At 38.7% G+C, this 17,414-nt stretch overlaps 1 protein-coding gene across 1 annotated transcript in view; it reads left to right on the forward strand.

Annotated features, from left to right (window-relative positions):
• The window catches only part of KCNK10 (potassium two pore domain channel subfamily K member 10), a 55,736-nt gene extending 40,303 nt beyond the window's left edge, over positions 1 to 15,433 (forward strand). The window contains exons 5-7 of the mRNA XM_068192665.1: positions 3,051 to 3,237; positions 6,343 to 6,485; positions 8,423 to 15,433. Of these exons, the coding sequence (XP_068048766.1) occupies positions 3,051 to 3,237; positions 6,343 to 6,485; positions 8,423 to 9,034 (942 nt within the window). The 3' untranslated portion in view covers positions 9,035 to 15,433. The remainder of the gene's footprint in view (positions 1 to 3,050; positions 3,238 to 6,342; positions 6,486 to 8,422) is intronic.
• Positions 15,434 to 17,414: the final 1,981 nt, after the last annotated feature.

Genomic DNA, 17,414 nt, shown 5'->3' on the forward strand with positions numbered 1-17,414 from the left:
GACATCAGTAATGTTGCCATTTTAGCACCTAGCCACCTCAAGAATAAAATCAGCACTGTCAGTGAAAAATGAGAATGACCCTGATGGGTGCCCAGAAAACTCTCAGTTCTTAGATTCTTAGATTACTTTTTTTATGTTTTCCAGATTAGTTCTAGGTGGATTTAAATTGGTCTAATTAGCCGGCACTAATTTATTTATATTTGAAGAATGTCTTACAAATTATCTGCTTTGTCACTGTGGAAAGAACTTGTTGGTAGACAAACTTGCAAAAAAAAGAGTGGAAAGCGTCTCTTTTAAAGGCTTTTTAATTTTACTTAAACAGCTATAGGATTAGCTACGTTTTCTGGAGGAAGAGGTTTGCTATTATTTCTTTTTGACACCTATAGAAAATTCTGTATTCATGCCACAAAATGGGTTCAGATGATTTCATAGCCGGGCAGAAGTTGCTCAGCTATTTGACAATATTTGGCTCCAAGCTGAAAATACTGTTTAAAAGAGAAATTTGTATGAACTTATTCAGACTTCTCAACCTTTAGTGTTATATAATGTGATTATTTATTTATTTATTTATTTATTCATTTATTTATTATAATAATGACTTGGTGACTTGGTGTAACACTACAGTGGATTACATTTTTGTAGTGTGTCATTATTGCAATGTACATATTCCATTATAAGTACAATTATGCCTTAGCATTTTTTTCATCTGTAGCAGTTAGACCCTACTGTGAATTTCCTCTGAATGGATGCCTAACTGTAAAAAGACCCTCCTTTTCGTGTCAGTCCTGCATTTCATGTGTTATTGTTCATTAAGTAATTCTTTTTCTGAGTCCTGCTTTTGTGCTCTTTTCAGCAGCTCTAAAAATGCTGTGCCTGATTCACTATTGCTTTCTGCCTTCAATTGTACCCTCAGCTGCTCTGCTTTTGTGTGAATGACAAAGGTGCACAATAACCATGAGTCAGACCTTTTACAGATCCTTTCATTAACATTGTTACCATTTTTACTAAAAAAAAACCAAAAACCTTTGGCTGAGGTTATTGCTCATGGACAAGGGGATGTCCTGAACATTTGTTACTGATTTGAAGGGCATTCTTTTCATTCCTGTCTCTCTCATGAGACAATTCCGACACATACTGAAATGCATTTTAATTTTTTCTGTGTGGGGACTGGAGGAAGAATTACTGTACATAACTTTGATGCCCATGCAGCTCCAAATTACTTTTTGTTCAAGGATGCCCAAGAGGCACTTGTCTCCTAACTTACATAAGGCAAGGTTTCTGACATTTCATTTTTATATACGAGGAAATGGAAGCATTTAGTAGAAGTAAAGAAGTTGCCTTGGTCAAACTAGAAATTAAACATCAATTTGGTTAAATCCTTGTTCTCACTGAAAAAAGGCATGGGTGCCAATGTAGGACACTATGTAACATCCATGTGATCTGTTCTTTTCCTTTCACTACTCATTGAATAAGTCTGAAATCCTGCCATTGTGAATGTGTGTCCATACCTCTTAAAGAAGATAGATTGTCCTTTGGTATTTTAGCAAAATACTCAGAATGGCTCTTTGGAAAAAGAGTTAATAAGGAATGAATTCAGATTTTATATTTTTGTGTTGCTTTTCCCCTTGGTATTTGGCTATTTCTTCCATATCTTATATTTGGCATCATATTACTAATCTTATTGAACTATTTCTATTCATCCATCCAGACACAGAAAATAAACACACACAAATAAAATAGTAGATGTAGGGATCATCTTAAACAGTTTCAGAACTAAAAGTATCTATGAAGTATGACATATTTATGCTACCTGGTTCTGAATGCATCCCAGATCAGAGACCCTTAATGAGGGTCTTGGCACTGCATCTCTAAAAGAAATGCTTCCGTTTTAGGGGAAGCACAGTATTGCTCACAAGCTGGTTAGATATTAACCAGTTCAGGCAATATCCCTTCTATATATTACAAAGATAACTTCTGAGATCTTATTTCCTGTCTAAGGCAATTCCTTAATCTGAAATGAGATCTCATTCTTGGGTTGAGATGCTTGATTTGGAAAACTAATTTGGAAATATGACTTACAGTGACCTCCACATTGCTTTTCCAGGATAAATAGAGAATTTACACAGCCACTGAAATTAATCCACAGTAAGGTTTCTAGTAATTTGCAGGTTTCTCATGAAACTTTATTGTGTGCTCAGTTTATTCACAGCAGGGAAAATCTGAAATAAATCTGCTAGAATCAATTGTGTTAATCCAGTCTTTCATCAATATTAATAGAAACAAAATCCAAGTATATATTAAATAAATTGAGAGTTTTGGGAGTGTAAAATATTACAATTACACTGACTATATTTGAATTCAGTTTACAGAAGCCAGTAACACATACTCTTTGTTCAAGAGCTTTCCAGTTTGGGTTTACATAGGTAATTTTATCCGAGGCTGTTTGGTATTTGACATAAATCCTTTTTTTCTGGAATAAACCAATAATACAGCTTTCTATTTTTGAAAAGAAGATTTAACCTTCATATTTGTGAATGAAAGCCGGAAATCCAGAGTCTAGAAAACCCAAAGCATGAGTTATCTCTACAAAAAATTGCATCTTTTCAGTGAGGGAAAAGGGGTTTATTTCCATTTTAATCTTGGTCCTGTTTGTTGAATGCCTGGTGCTGTTGAGGCCATGTGGGTGTACACTTATTTGTATGGAGGTGTGAATGTGCACTTCTTCTTACACATTGAACCTGACATGGAGCATATTGATGCCTTTCTGAAGCTCAGGAATGTTTTTCCAGGTGGTGGCTGTGGTAAAGTACTCACTTCCTAGTGCATAGAAAATGGGAATCATGATGAAGTGGGGCCACACATGGGGGTTTACTATCGCCTGGACAGGACTCTCACTAACAGGGAGAGAGGGTTGTATTCCATTCAACAAGGTCACAAAAGGCAGAAAGAGACATACCAGGTAACACCAGCATAATCAGTGTGTCATTCACAAAGAATACAGTTCCAGAAATCCACTCAAACACTTTTTTCCTGTTATTTCCTTTTTCTAGAATAAACAAGTGAGTCAAACAAAGATCCGGGTGATCTCCACCATCGTCTTCATCCTGGCAGGCTGCATTGTCTTTGTCACCATTCCTGCATTTATCTTCAAATACATCGAGGGATGGACAGCCTTGGAGTCCATTTACTTTGTAGTTGTCACTCTGACCACTGTTGGCTTTGGCGATTTTGTAGCAGGTGAGCAGCTTTGAGCCAAGATGCTGTGCACAAGGGCCTTGGCTCTTAGAATTTGTTTTCTGGTATAGAGAGGAGGCTCTTCACAATGTGTTATATTCCAATGAAATGATGCCAGGTGCTTCTGTTGGGATTACTGTGCAGTATAACACAGGCTGATTTAAGGTCCAGGCGCCTTGCCATTTGTAGATTGTGAGCCTTCAGCAGTGTAGATAACAGGAGCCTGGAAAGTCCTGATTATCCTTTATCATGCAATGAATTATGCAAAAGTAAAATTACTTTCCCATTGAATTAAAGATCTGTATTAGTCCATTAGGGCTCAGTCTGAGGCTGACTGCAGAAGCAAGTAGCCCAAATGATGAATGGAGGATGCTTTCACAAAGGACAACTGAGCCACAGGTCTGTAGAATTCTCTGGTCAGATGCAGTTGTGGACTACTACTACAGGAGCTGCAGCATTTCAAAACTTGCATTCTGTTTCCTAACCTTGGCAGAAATTTTGACATTGCAGTTGCCCTGTTAAGGAAAACTCTTGTAGGAAAGAAGGACTAATGGGGTATGTATGTCAGTGCTTGGGGGAGACCCTCCAAGATTAATACAGTACGAGCAGGAACTATAAATATCTACCCATATACAATTTCCAAAGAGGGAATTGAGATAGTTGGCTGAAGAGATGAAAGTGACTTTTTTTTTTCACACAACTGCTCTGCTAACAAAAAGGGGGTCAGAATAAGTGAATTTTCTCCCATCACTCCATGACCTCTACTTCTCATTCCTGTTAGTGGTCCTAATTAAGGGTATTAAGTTGCCTGTGTTAAAAACAGTGATATTATGCTTCTTAGTCTCTATAAACAGAATGAGTTAAAAACATCAAATAAAACTACAAAATTTTCTTTGCTGAAAAACAGTAGACAAGTCTTTTTTATAGAGAATACTCTAATCCTGCTTTTTATGACATACTGGCATAGAAGACATGAATTACTGAGAAAAAAAAAGTCACTGAACAAAGAAAGACCCACATATAAAAAAGAAAGTTTTAGGAGCATTCAGTTACAGAAGTGATTGTGTGAGCTTTGCCCATTTTAACCACTTAGAGGAATTCACTGATATTCTTTGAGGTATCACAGTGTGAAATAAAAATAATTTACAATATTTTTCTTAATACAACATTTCAGTATTGTTTAATAATGTGGTAATAAAAAAGCTCTGAATATTAAATTGTTCTATATGCACATGATTAGGAGAATATGATCCACAGCTGGGTGGCTACTAACAAGCTTGTTTTTTCAAAAATCATATAGAAGACCCTGAATAAGAAAACTTCAGAGGCATTTTCATGATAAGAGTTTAAGGCAGGTTATCACCAGGAGATTTGCGGTTTATTGCTGGTTTCGAGCGACATTTTCTGCCCATTTTATTTTCTGCCACTCTAATCTCTCAGTATCTCTGTTCCTTCAACAGCAAATCAAATATACTACATCTTAATGGTTAAAACAGCATCAGTGAAGATATGCTGGTTTATTCCACCTAGAACAAATCCCAGTTCTTGGGAAACTGGGAGGTTTTTGTACTACAGTTGGAAATAAAATTGTGCATGGAGCCTGAAAAAACACAGTATCTGATAGGCTGAAAAAAGTGGTCTCATACTTTCTCAGTCACCTGATTACTGTGCAAGATAGAGCCAGACAATCCATTTCCTAGTGAGCTTCCTCAGGGACATGTATGATCAGAGGAGGCTTCTCGTACCATAGCAACAGCAGTCCCTACCTCCCATTGTTTCAGACTCTTAACGACTGGAAAAAAGGAGTGTGATTCAAGCAGTCTATGGGGAGAGATTAACATCAAAACCAATGTCTGGGTCCCTGCCAAGTCTCAAATGTCTGACCTTTCATGGGGGTGTTCAAACACTCTAACTACACTCGTATTGAATCTTGATAAAATTAAAGAGTCATAGAAATGTCTCAGATTGCAAAAGCAAAAGGGAAAATGCTGTGTCGTCTGGTGATTTTAACAGGGAAAACCCCTAAAATCTCTCTGCAGCTGTACAGAGGTATACGTGTTTAGCTCTTTCTAACCAAGGCTGGAGTACAGGAAATGTGCAGACCTCCGCCTGAGTCTCCTGGTAGGCTTCCTCTTTGGGCAGGGATCGACACAGATACCACCAAGGTGATGTTCACTTGCACTGAGGGATATGGCGGTGCCCATGGGGCTCTGAAGACTCTGTCCTGCTCACTCCCACTCAGGGCTGTGCCTGCCTCTCACTGGCTCATTCTTGCAGTGCACATAGCACTGTGATAGGTCTGAGAGTCTTGAAACTGTGGTTGCTTTCTTTTGTAGAAATTTCTGTATTTTACTCTGTAATAGGCAGCAACCTGGCTGCTACCACACTTATCTGGGGGTCTTCGTAGTTCATTTTGTTTGCCAAATGTCTCACTTCTTGTTTTGCAAGCTCATCCAGAGACTTGCATGAAGAACTGTATAGTATATTTGTTGCTTGGTTTGATCCATATCTCCGATGAAGTCACTGGCTAGAGAATGCATCCCTCTGAATGACACCCAAGATTGTACAGCCTTTTTTTCAGGGCTAATGCATGGTTGGCTTCTTGTCAGATACCCTGATTTGTAGACAAAGCTACATTTCTTTTTTCTGCACACAGATCTCTCAAACCTGGAGCTAAACCCAAAAAGTCTTGAAATTCTATCACTTAAAGGGGTTGATCTATAAATTTTCTTAACTATGAGGCTGCAGGCAGTTCAGAATAAGGAAGACTAGCTGTATTAAACTTTTTTCTTGGACAGATGTTTGTGCTGTTGCAAGTACTATCAATGTAGAATTTCAGAGCCGCTTCAGCATATGAACAGTACAAAGGAAAGTATTTACTGAGTGCTCTGTCAGGTCACATAGCAGTAGAACAGTAGGTAATTTTGAAGACTTAAATTAAAACAGACTGGGTTCCTCCCATCTGACAGGCTTTTTGTCTTATTATCAGAACTACAGTGCTGTTGACAAGAGTTAGGAAATACTTTTAGGCATTTTTCAGAATTGCAGATATTTTGTAATGATTTTGGCACCTCATGATTTGTAAGCATAATTATATGCTTATTTCAGGAGGAAATGCTGACATCAAATACATGGAGTGGTATAAACCCTTAGTGTGGTTCTGGATCCTTGTTGGCCTTGCCTACTTTGCTGCCGTTCTGAGTATGATTGGAGACTGGTTAAGAGTCCTGTCCAAGAAGACACAAGAAGAGGTATGATCAGTAATTTCTCAGTGGTTTGTCATTTTACGAGAGAGATTTAAGTGCCTGATTCCTGCTTGTCTCAATAAGGATGCTGCTCTGCATGACCATTGCTCAATATGCGCTTCACTGTCTGCCTTTGGTATACAGTTAGCTCTGATCTTCAGCTCCTTCACAAAGGAGGGGAAAAAGCAACAGAAGCAACCAAGGTTGTTACATCTCTATCACTACTCAAAAATACACAGAACACATCAGTAGGATTGCAGTTATGGAATGAGATGCCAGCCTTTATTCTGAAACCAGCTATGAAATTGTACTAAAAATGTCAGTGTCTTCTCCTTAAAAATTAGGAGATTTTCCTGTCTTTTCCTATGCCAGACAATATGGCTCTGAATAGAAGTTTAGATTCAGGTTCCTTACTGTGTACTCTGTTTCTAAAAGTTGAAGAAATTGAGTAATCAGCATCAAGGACAGCATGACTAAATTCACTCAGAACGTGCCCTCCCTGATTCAGAAATGATACTGCTCTATTTGTTATTTTTCTATTTTGCTCTTTCTATTTTCCATACTTATTTGAGTGAGGATATTTTCCACACTCAAATAAGTGTGGAAAATAGAAAGGCAATTGCCATGCCTCTGGAGCTGAAGCCTGTGGTGGAAGATGTTAGTAATATAATTTCAAATTTTAAGGCAACCGTGCTTTACTAGCAAAGTTTACCTGGCAGGGTTAACCAAATAGCAGGCAAAATTTGGCAGGGGGGTAGTGCTGTTTCTAATTTTTGAAGGCATCTGCATCACCCAAGGCCTGGTGCATCCCCCATGCATCTCCATTAATAAAGGGGACTGCAGAGACTGTGGCTGTTCCGTGATCATCAGGCATCTACAGTGAAGAATCTGGTCTCCCACAGAGATGCAAGATGCCTTCTGCCACAGTGCTAAATGGACACCTGTACATCTGGCCTGCAGAAAAAAAAAGATGACTCCTTGTGGGTTATTGGATGCAAAAACTTGAGTTTAGGCTGCAGCAGCACAAGCAAACCATTGACCATGGTGGGCTCCTGCAGACATTGCACTCCTGAATCTGTTTAGCTGAACTTTGAGAATGGCCTGTTTTAACTGAAATATTGCTTGGTCATTTATCTTGATTTTTCTCATTTTGGAAGGCATATTTGTTGAATACAGCCATCACTTAGTGTTTTATTCTTAGCATTATTCCAGCCTCCAGTGCAAAGGAGTAAAACAGAGAAAGACAGTAGGACATTCAAGGATATGCCCATACAGAATGTGTGTTGAAAACTCCAGATAGCTTGACAGTGTGGTATTTGGACAATTGTGCAATGGAAATTTCCATTAAAGACAGCTACATTTGTCCCTGAAAATGAACCCTAGACTGGAGAAGTCAGAGGGCCACTTGAAATCAGCTAATGGGTATTAAACATTAACTGCTCTGTGACTCTCTGGCTCTGAACAGAAACTTCAGTGGGACTAAACATCTGCATCCATAAGCAATACAGGAAAACACATTCCTGTACTGCTGCACGGGTTGTTGTGCTGTTCTGAAGTGTAGTGGTTTAACTATATGTGATTAACTTTGCCCACTCTTGACCATCTACTGCTGACATTATGAATCAGGAATTTTATTCTTAATCAAGGATGGATTAGCATGAACATGTCCCACCATGTAACACAGCTATAAAATGTGTGGAGTGGCAAAGTGACACAGGCAGATGAGTTCTATGTCACAAAAGCCACCAAGTTGGTATGTTTAGAGTTTGCCCAGTGTAATCCCTTTACTACTGAAGTTTGGGTCCAGATGGATGCAGTGGAGATAGGACCTCTCCCCAGTTTCATGCCACAGAAGAAAGTGCTTGTGTTACTGTTCTACAGGAAAGATGGAAAGATTTGTCTTTTTTTTTTTTAATTAATTTCTCTTTCTTCATATTGTGAAGGTTGGAGAAATAAAAGCCCACGCAGCAGAGTGGAAAGCAAATGTGACGGCTGAGTTCAGAGAGACACGGAGGCGGCTCAGTGTGGAGATCCATGACAAGCTTCAACGGGCAGCCACCATCCGGAGCATGGAGCGCAGGCGCCTGGGCCTGGAGCAGCGAGCCCACTCCTTGGACATGCTCTCTCCAGAGAAGCGCTCTGTCTTTGCTACCCTGGAAACAGGACGCTTCAAAGCCTCCTCTCAGGAAAGCATCAACAACAGGCCTAACAACCTGCGCCTTAAAGGGTCAGATAAGCTCAACAAGCATGGGCAGGGGGCATCTGAGGACAACATCATTAACAAATTTGGATCATCCGCTAAGATGACCAAAAGGAAAAACAAAGACCTCAAAAAGACCATGCCTGAGGACATGCATAAAATTTATGAGACCTTCAGAAACTATTCCTTGGATGAAGAAAAAAAGGAAGAGGAGACAGAGAAGATGTGTAATTCCAAGAACACCTCTAGCACTGCAGTTCTGACCAACTGTATCCAGCAGCACTCAGACCTGGAAAATGGAGTGATTCCCAATGAAGCCAAAGAAAGGAAGCATAAAAACAAAGTGTTACTTTAAGACAGAAGTTAAATGTAAAAGATGCTTGACTTGAATTAACAATGTTGGTGTTTTTATATACATATATATTGAGACACGTGCCTTATACAGACTCCTTATCCAGTCTGAATTATATAGCATCCAAGAATATTTCACTGTGCCATAAAGACTCAAGCTTGCTCTGCCAAAACAAATCAGGAACACAGCACTGCAGAATGGCAACAGAAAGCTACGCACATGGAAATTTCAGCCTCTATAAGATTACCAGGGCAAGACACAAAGGAAGGGAATGGACCATGGCAGTATCACCAGAGGGCTCCTACCATGGTGTGATATTAGACAAAGGGCAGCTATGCAAGCAGGGCCTATGAAAGGGATGAAACACAGTGTATCTTTGTAATGGAGTATACATTCATAAAGCCTTCCCCTGGTGACTAAAAAGAGGAGAAATGATTGGAGTGAACTAGAAACTTTCAGTAAGGCTTAGTTTACATTTTGGCACGTGATCCAAGCTAGATTTTTTTTTCCTCTATACTGGAGTCAGATGCATTACCTTTCTAAATGCCAAAAGAATGTCTGTGGACACAGCTAGCAGCTGGGTGCTGGTTGGAAAATCAACATTTACATAAGTAAGGGTTGGATTGCTCTTTTCATTAAAAAAAAAGAAAAAGAAAAAACAAAACAAAAAAAAAACAACTCTGTGGGTATTTATCTTAAGCAATGAAAAAAAACAAAAAAAGAAAAGAAACAAATGGAATTTTTTTTCTCATGTAGGAAAATTCAGTGTAAAGTCACAGCAAGAAAGTGCACATGAAGAAAATACATCTCATGTTATGTTGCTTAAAAGAAAAGAAACATCAATTTAATGATATTTGGCTAAAAGTATGAAACAGTGGGCCAACTTTTTTTTTTTAAAGAATTTCTCATTCACACTTTCCACCACTGAAAAAGCCCCTTCTATTTTAATGCTGTAAGACTATAAGGACAGAAGGGAAGCTGTAGCTTTTGCATGTCAGCAAACTGCTGTTCTCTAGCTGAATCTGAATTTTTAAAAATAGACATAAAAGCATATATGTGATTCAAATGAGAGCCAGGGCTACCATAGAATCTCAGGTCTCTCTGCTCCCTTTTAGTGGGTTTGGTTTAGACATAAGCTGCCGTCATAGTCTCAGAAAAAAAAAAAGAAAAAAAGAAAAGACAAAAAAGAAAATTAGGAAAAAAATATTGTGGTAATCTTTTAAGTGCTTATAACTTTAAGTGCCATTAATGCTGTCATATTTTGTAACTTTTTAAACAAGTATTTTGAATTATTTTGTTCATTTTCTTTCAAGTGTGATCTTTGTTGGAAATTTGCTATCCCTTTTATTGATAAAAACTAAACATGAGCTCTCTGCATTTCTAGACTAAAGTGAAATGTAACTAAAATGTGAGCATTTTTAAAAATCCTTTGTGCTGTCTGGGCATAAGGATATGAAAAATAGAATTGTGTTTTCAAAGAAAATGCTGCAAAATAATTAATGGGAATTGCAAAACATACTACATTTTTTATAGTGTTGGCCTGTGGGCTACTGGGTGGGCCATTGGAAATAGAAGATTTTGCATGCTGGAAATGAGATACAAATGATTGTACCAGCAATGCTTTCCCTGAGCTTTCACAAAATCCTAAATATTCTTGCAATTCAAACTGTAGGCTTATAGGTAAGGTAAGCATGGATGTTGATTGCAGAGACTCTTGCAAGCTAGTCAAACATGCAGACATCCACAGGTCATGCAGACACAGGCTTTTGGAATTGCATGCTGATGTCTGCATACACAAAAGTGCATGTATCATTCTGTGATACTTTCTGAGATTTTATGCACCATAAGACAACTCAAAATCAAACTGGCCACCAGAATTCATGATTGCCATAGCTATGAATGGAAGCATGGCACTGTGTATGCAAATTTTGAGTATATATATATATTTGCATATGTAATGACTCTGCTGAATTTGCAGGAGTGAGCCAAATTCCACTAGTGCAGAGGAAGAAAGAAGATTTTAAGTTTGTTCTGTCCACTGGTCCACGTCTCTTGAAATGTCTTATCATATTTCTAATTTCATTATCTGTCTGAAAATCAAGGAAGAAAAAGCAACATTTGAAAAATTACAGGTCATTTGGGATTGCTCTAACTTGATAAGATCCAAGAGAAAATGAATTCTGCTTACTTCACCAGTGAATCTCTTAAGGTGCAGGGCTGCACTGTGGCTTCACCTTACCAGAGACAGGGCAGTAAGCCCAGACCCTCAGAAAGTTCCACTTAACTCAAGAGCTGTCGTGGCTTCTGGAGACTTTTGTGCCAGACAGCCCTGTGCTTGGCTTCACAAACACGCTGGCTGGTGACCATCCTAGGATCCCATGCTCCTCAAGCCCCAGGCAAACACCAGCAAGGTGCAGGTCTCCTCAAGATCTGGAGCTTTTAGCTTACCTGTTACTGCTGGTTTTGGGCAGGCCTTGAGTTCCACATATGAGCAAATGTTCTGAAGTCTCATCCATGAGCATCACTAATTCTGTAGTGTCAGGATGGATGAAGCATATCTGGATGTACCAAGGCTGTTCAGATCTGGTGTTTTATTGGTAGGAGGTTAGGAGTGAAAGCTACAGTTTAGATTTGTGTTTGAATTCCAGCAAAGGTTCAGAAGTGCTGAGATGTACAATTTGGGTCTGAGAATTGCAATAATTCCTTGTTACATCATCCTGCACTTTGCATCTGTGAAGGATCTGGCACCCAAAAACATCTCATCTGACTCTGAAAGCATGCAATACATTCAGTTTTGCAAATAATTCTCTTTGATTACCAGATGCCAAGATCAACATCATGCATGCAGTGTTATCTGTTCTTCAGATGAGTTCTTCTCACAAGAAATGCTTGCCTGCAATAGAAAAGTTCTGCATAGTCACACAGACGTCTGTAAAGATATGGGAGATGCATTTTCTATATATGAAATATAAACTTTTGCCATTGCCAGGGCATTTCTTCTGATTAGGGTCAGGGAAAGTAGTCTGTCTTGTAGGAATTGTCTGTGTGAACAGGGAGTTGGACAACAGGCAAATCACAGAAAACAAGTCAACATGGAAAAATGAGGAGGCAAAATTTGTTGGGCAGACTCAGAACTGTTTGCTCTGATGGAACAGAAGGACAATGACATCTTGGCATAGTATTAATCACAACTTTCTGAGTTATCAGTCTGTCCCCTGTCCAGATTCTAGGTGATGGTGTTTGTGTCATTCTAGTTTCTGTTTGGCCATGCCATGCAGGAGCCCCTGGCTGACATTTTATCAGCTGTTTCTTCAGCATCCCCTGGTATGGGATATAATAGTTCAGGGACAAAAGGTGATGCTCAATAAACTCTCAGTGAGATACTGAGCAGAGCATTTGATGACCTTTTATATGAAAGCAAAATGCTCTCTTTCATTCCTCTCCATTTCTGTGTCTGCAAAACTTGCTGAGAAAGTTGTCGGGCTATGATAGGAATAAATATTTTCTGCTAGATGATTGCCTATTAAATACCTCAATATACATAATTTTTTATTACAATATGGGAAGTGTAAATGGTGTATTTCATAGGGAGCCAGACAGAAACATCTTGACACCTAAACTGACATTTTAATGAGCTAAATTGCTTTTTCCCTTTTAAATGGCATCCCTTGGTTTTAATTGTCTGCAACAACTTGAGAGAGAATCTCAGTTCAACCATCAAGTGTTTTTATGGCTAAAATTCTCATCTTCTGGCATTTAGTAACACCTATAAAAAACTTGTCATGTTATTTCTAGTGAGGCTATTTCGCCATTATAGAAAAGTTTTAGCAAAAGTAGTCTAAACCATATCCAAAACTTCTTTCTTTAAATTAGGCCCTTTCCCAGCAGCCTGAAAATAAGAAGTCAAACAAAAGGGTGGGTTACGGACTTTAACTCTCTGATCCTGCCCTGAGCATAACATGACTTGACATGGGAATTGGGACCTGAAAAAATAAGGAAACATGGATTGTATGTAGCTGCAGCCCTCACACACAGAGGATGAATCAGCTACTGTATCCCTACAGCTTTCAGCTCTTCAGTCCCACTTTCCACTGCCTTGTGCAGGAGAATTCTGTTATGCCACTTTGGGGATCCTTCTGAACCATTAACCATCATAAGCATCACTGAACTTGTGCAGATATTGGTTTTCAAAAGATTTGTAATTTCTTTACCACTTAATAGAGAACATTATTTCTAATAAATCCTAGAAATAATAGTAAATAAAATACAATAATCTCTCCCTCTCCCCCTCCCCCCCCCAGTGATTTATATTCATGGAACCTGATTTGGATTGTGACCATGAAATTATAAATCACCCGAGCTTCTGCTGCCTGGCTTTAGGATGTCGCTAGTACCAGTCTGCTTCCTCCAAAGCCATTAAAGGGCTATGCCAGAGACATTCTACAAAAATCTCTAACCCATAATAAATTAAATTATGTCTGAGTTCAGGTTATTAAAAGCTTGTCCTTAAAAGCCCTTCATTGAAGTATTTGTATTTATGCTGTACATGGGCTGTTTGTTTGCCAGCTTTGGTTTTCTCAGGGGTTTATTTGTGTTGTCAAGGTTGCATGATGTCTGCTACTCTCTCTTCTCCCATCGTCCACTAGAAATAAATTACAGGTAAAGACCAAGCATCATGTTATGTTGTGTACTAACCGAGAGCAGGAGGTCTCCTACTAAATAGATATGAATTTGAAAGGTGACTGGGGACTTTTTCAGTCTTCCCTGTACATTTACTTGTTCTGAGCTACATTTTGTCTAATCTAGGCCAAAATCTGCCCCTCTAAGTCTCTGCAGTAAAGTGAAGCTGCCTTGTTATTTTTAAGCTTTTTATAGCAAAGGCCTGCTGTTATAACTCATCTCTACTGTGCAATTTATACTTACTAGAATGGCATTATATCAATACTTAACACAAATAAGCTCAGCTTCAGAAACAGTTCCCTAGGCATTTAATTATCAATGAAAAACAAGGCAAATCAACACAAATCTGCAGAACTCAAATAAAGGCTTGTAGATTAATGTATGAAACTGGTTGGCTGAAATGTATCACCAAAAAAATGTAGATCTGAAAATTCATTTGGGTTGCTGAAATTTTCCCAAGGTCCCCATCTCCTTTACTATCAGTAACAGTTACTCTTCTTAATACCATTGCTAAACTGGATTGTATTTTTTCTTCCAGCCGCTGCAACTGCAGTTCATAACATTGTTAGTCTCTGTTGACTTGTGCTGTTGAAATCATGGAGGAAGCTGTTGCACAAGCTAACTTGGAGTTGTCCCGATGTAGCCTGTGCATAATCTGTGAGCTAGATCATGCTGTGATGGGAAGGTCACCCTAAAGGCAAGCCTTATCCACCACACTGGAGTTCTTGGGAACCAGATGAAGAATGGCCCCATGCTAACACCCCTCATGTGTCACACATAACTGGCTCTTGTGCACAGAATTTCTGGTGATGCCTCCTTGCTCCATGCAGGTAGACGCAAACTTCTTCTCTCCTCTCTGGTTACAGCTCATATCTGAGCTAAGTCTTATCACCAGGAAATGACAGGGCTGCTGCTTCTGGGGGAAAGTGGACATTTCTATAGCATTTAGCCTTTTGAGGCAAAGAGGATCTGCTTTCCCTCGCTGATCTTCAGAGCAAAGAAAAGGCAGGTGACACTTGGCATGTGAGAATACTTCTGTCTCCCAAATACATTATATCCCCAAAGTCCTTTTTATTGTGAGAGCTGAATGCTCTCAAGAGGAAAGCTTATGGTGCCTGTTGTGAGATATAAGCTGAACATACCAGCTTTCAGTCTACCACTTAGCAGTTTCTCAGATCCTGGATTCATATAATAGCTTTAATTAGAAAAAAAAGCGGAGTTTGTGTCTAGATCATATCTTCCCAACAACTTAAATTTTTTCAGGGCAGTGTATCAATGTAGTTTTGGAGTGATTTTTTTCCAGGTTTTGATAGAACTTGATCTAGATCTTGGACAGTACTGAGAAACCACTAGTAGTAATTTTCAGCTTTGTGTTTAAAAAAGAAGTTTCTTAAAATTTGGGGAAACATTTTTTTGGGATGCTGTTCTAAACTTTTTCCTGATCAACTCCAAATTATACTATAAACAATCAGTAAAACCACTTGCAATGGTATTCTATCTACTTTCTTGTCTCTGTCCCTCTTTTACTCTTTATGTAAGATTCAATGGTGCTTTAGAAAGGCATTCTCAGAAAATGAAAATTTCAGAAATGTCATTACCAGAGTGCAGAGCAAAATGTGCTTGTACCATCTTGATAAGTTTTGCTGCTATTGTCTTTATTTTATGATGTAATGTTTTGAAAGATTAAAAAAAAATGCAACAAAGACCATCCAGATGAAAACATTTTCCTTGTTGTTTTTTTTTCTTCTCTTTCTGTTGTCTTATCATCCAGAAATGGGAGAGGAACTGTAATGAACCTCCTCTTTTGCGTATCTGTAGAAAACAGTGCATGCTGGTAATATAATTTTTCCTGTACCTTTGAGCATTTTTTTGCCCCTTCTGCCTTTTCTTGGTTGATGATCCACATTCCCATATTTCCTGGGTGTCTAATTTGGGAAGCCATGGTGCTAGGCTGGTTTCAAAAGAGAGACACAAATTTTCAGCCATACTTCTATTCATACTTAGCCATTTCTGCATTTAATGACCAGTCAATAGGGAAGCATGAATCCGAACTTTGAGGAGGCTTGGTCTCTCTTTCCAAGTTTCTTTACATAGAAATTATTTGCCGGAATGACTGGAAGAATTTACAGATGGAGAGATGAGGTGAAGCTTTTTGACCTTGAGAAGCACAGACAAGTTTTGGGTTGTCTTTTACTGTGAATTCTTTTGTGTTTTTGCAGCTTTTTTGATGTTTCTGTGTTGACTACTTTCTATGTTGGGCCTCAGATTCCCTCATGTCTTGTTTTTTCCTTTAGCTTGGGAGATTGCAACACAGGCCAGTCCACTCAGAGGGTGCAAACTCTTGAGCTGTGGTTCCTTTTGTCAGCAAATCGGGGTGATAAAAAAATTCCAGTAATCGTGGTTCATAGTTCTGCATAGTGTGTATAGAGATCCCTCATGGCTGAGCCTTTGCTTGACTTTGAGAAAAAAACAACAAACCTTCTCTGGATTGAACAAAACAATCTCTCTTGTATTTGTACTCCTTTTTATATGCTGTTTGTTCTACTCTGTCCATACTGATTCTTGCTGCTTGTTGTGTGTTAACTGGGCAAATTAATACATATTTCTCCAAAGCCCACCTCCATCTCCAAATTCTCTCTGTCTTCCGTTATGAGTCTCTTAATTGGACCTACTTTAGCTACCCTGTATCATTCTTATTTTTCATGAAAAAAAAAGATTATTTGCATTTTCAAGTTTATGCACATTGTGCCTGTTGATTTCCAGGTCCAGACTTTATCAAGCTACAGCTGTTTGCTCTGACTTTGTGACCAATTGCCTGGGATATAGAGATGGTACTTAAGTTTCTGGAGTCCTCCAGCAAATTGACCTATTTAGCAAACTGACCCACGTCACTGTTCCAAGAAGTGATTGAGAAAGACAAAGAAAAGAAGAAGAAACTCCCAACAAGCCAGCAAAATCCAAAGGGTGGATGTGTGACAAATTGTGAAATACCTTTTTATTTCTCCAAAATCTGTATGCAGGATGCTGAGGGTTTCTCTAAGATTCTTCCTGAAAAATGATTTTCTCAGTACAGTCTGCTGTTTTGCATAATACCAACTATTCTTCAAACAAATTGCTACATGGTAGAAAACCAATTAAAGTTGATTTAAAAACAATAAATTAGTATATAATAATAAAGTCACATAGTAAAAGTGAATAGTTCAGGAAGGAGTATCTCACAGAGGTTTCACAGCACATTTTTTGGCCTGGCAGTTGTCACTGCTTTCTAGCAAAGCTTTAGATCATTTCCATGGAGCATCCTGGAGACTTTCCCCACTGTAGGAGAATGTCTCTGGGTCATCCCTTCCTTTCATTCTGACACAAGGTGCTGATGTTTTTCTTGGTGGAGAAATCTTCTGACAGTGCCATTTCTGAAGCAAAGCAATGTAAATGTTTTTACTGAACCTAATTTAAACAGGATGGATGGACATCATCGGTTTGACTTGAAGCAATTAGCTAAATGGACCTGTGCCACTCTTTCCCTCTAAGTACAATTATCTGACTGAGAAGAATAAAGCTGTAAATTACGATTGTATTACATTCCAAAGCATGTGGTGACTCTGAATCTTGGTTGTGCATATGAAGAACTTGCTTCCCCCTTGCATGAATATCTGGGCAGAAAAAGACACAAAAAATTCCACAATGGACAGAGGTTGGGCATGCA

The sequence above is a fragment of the Anomalospiza imberbis genome, chromosome 6 (genome assembly GCF_031753505.1).
Source record: "Anomalospiza imberbis isolate Cuckoo-Finch-1a 21T00152 chromosome 6, ASM3175350v1, whole genome shotgun sequence".
Classification (NCBI taxonomy): Eukaryota; Metazoa; Chordata; class Aves; order Passeriformes; family Viduidae; genus Anomalospiza; species Anomalospiza imberbis.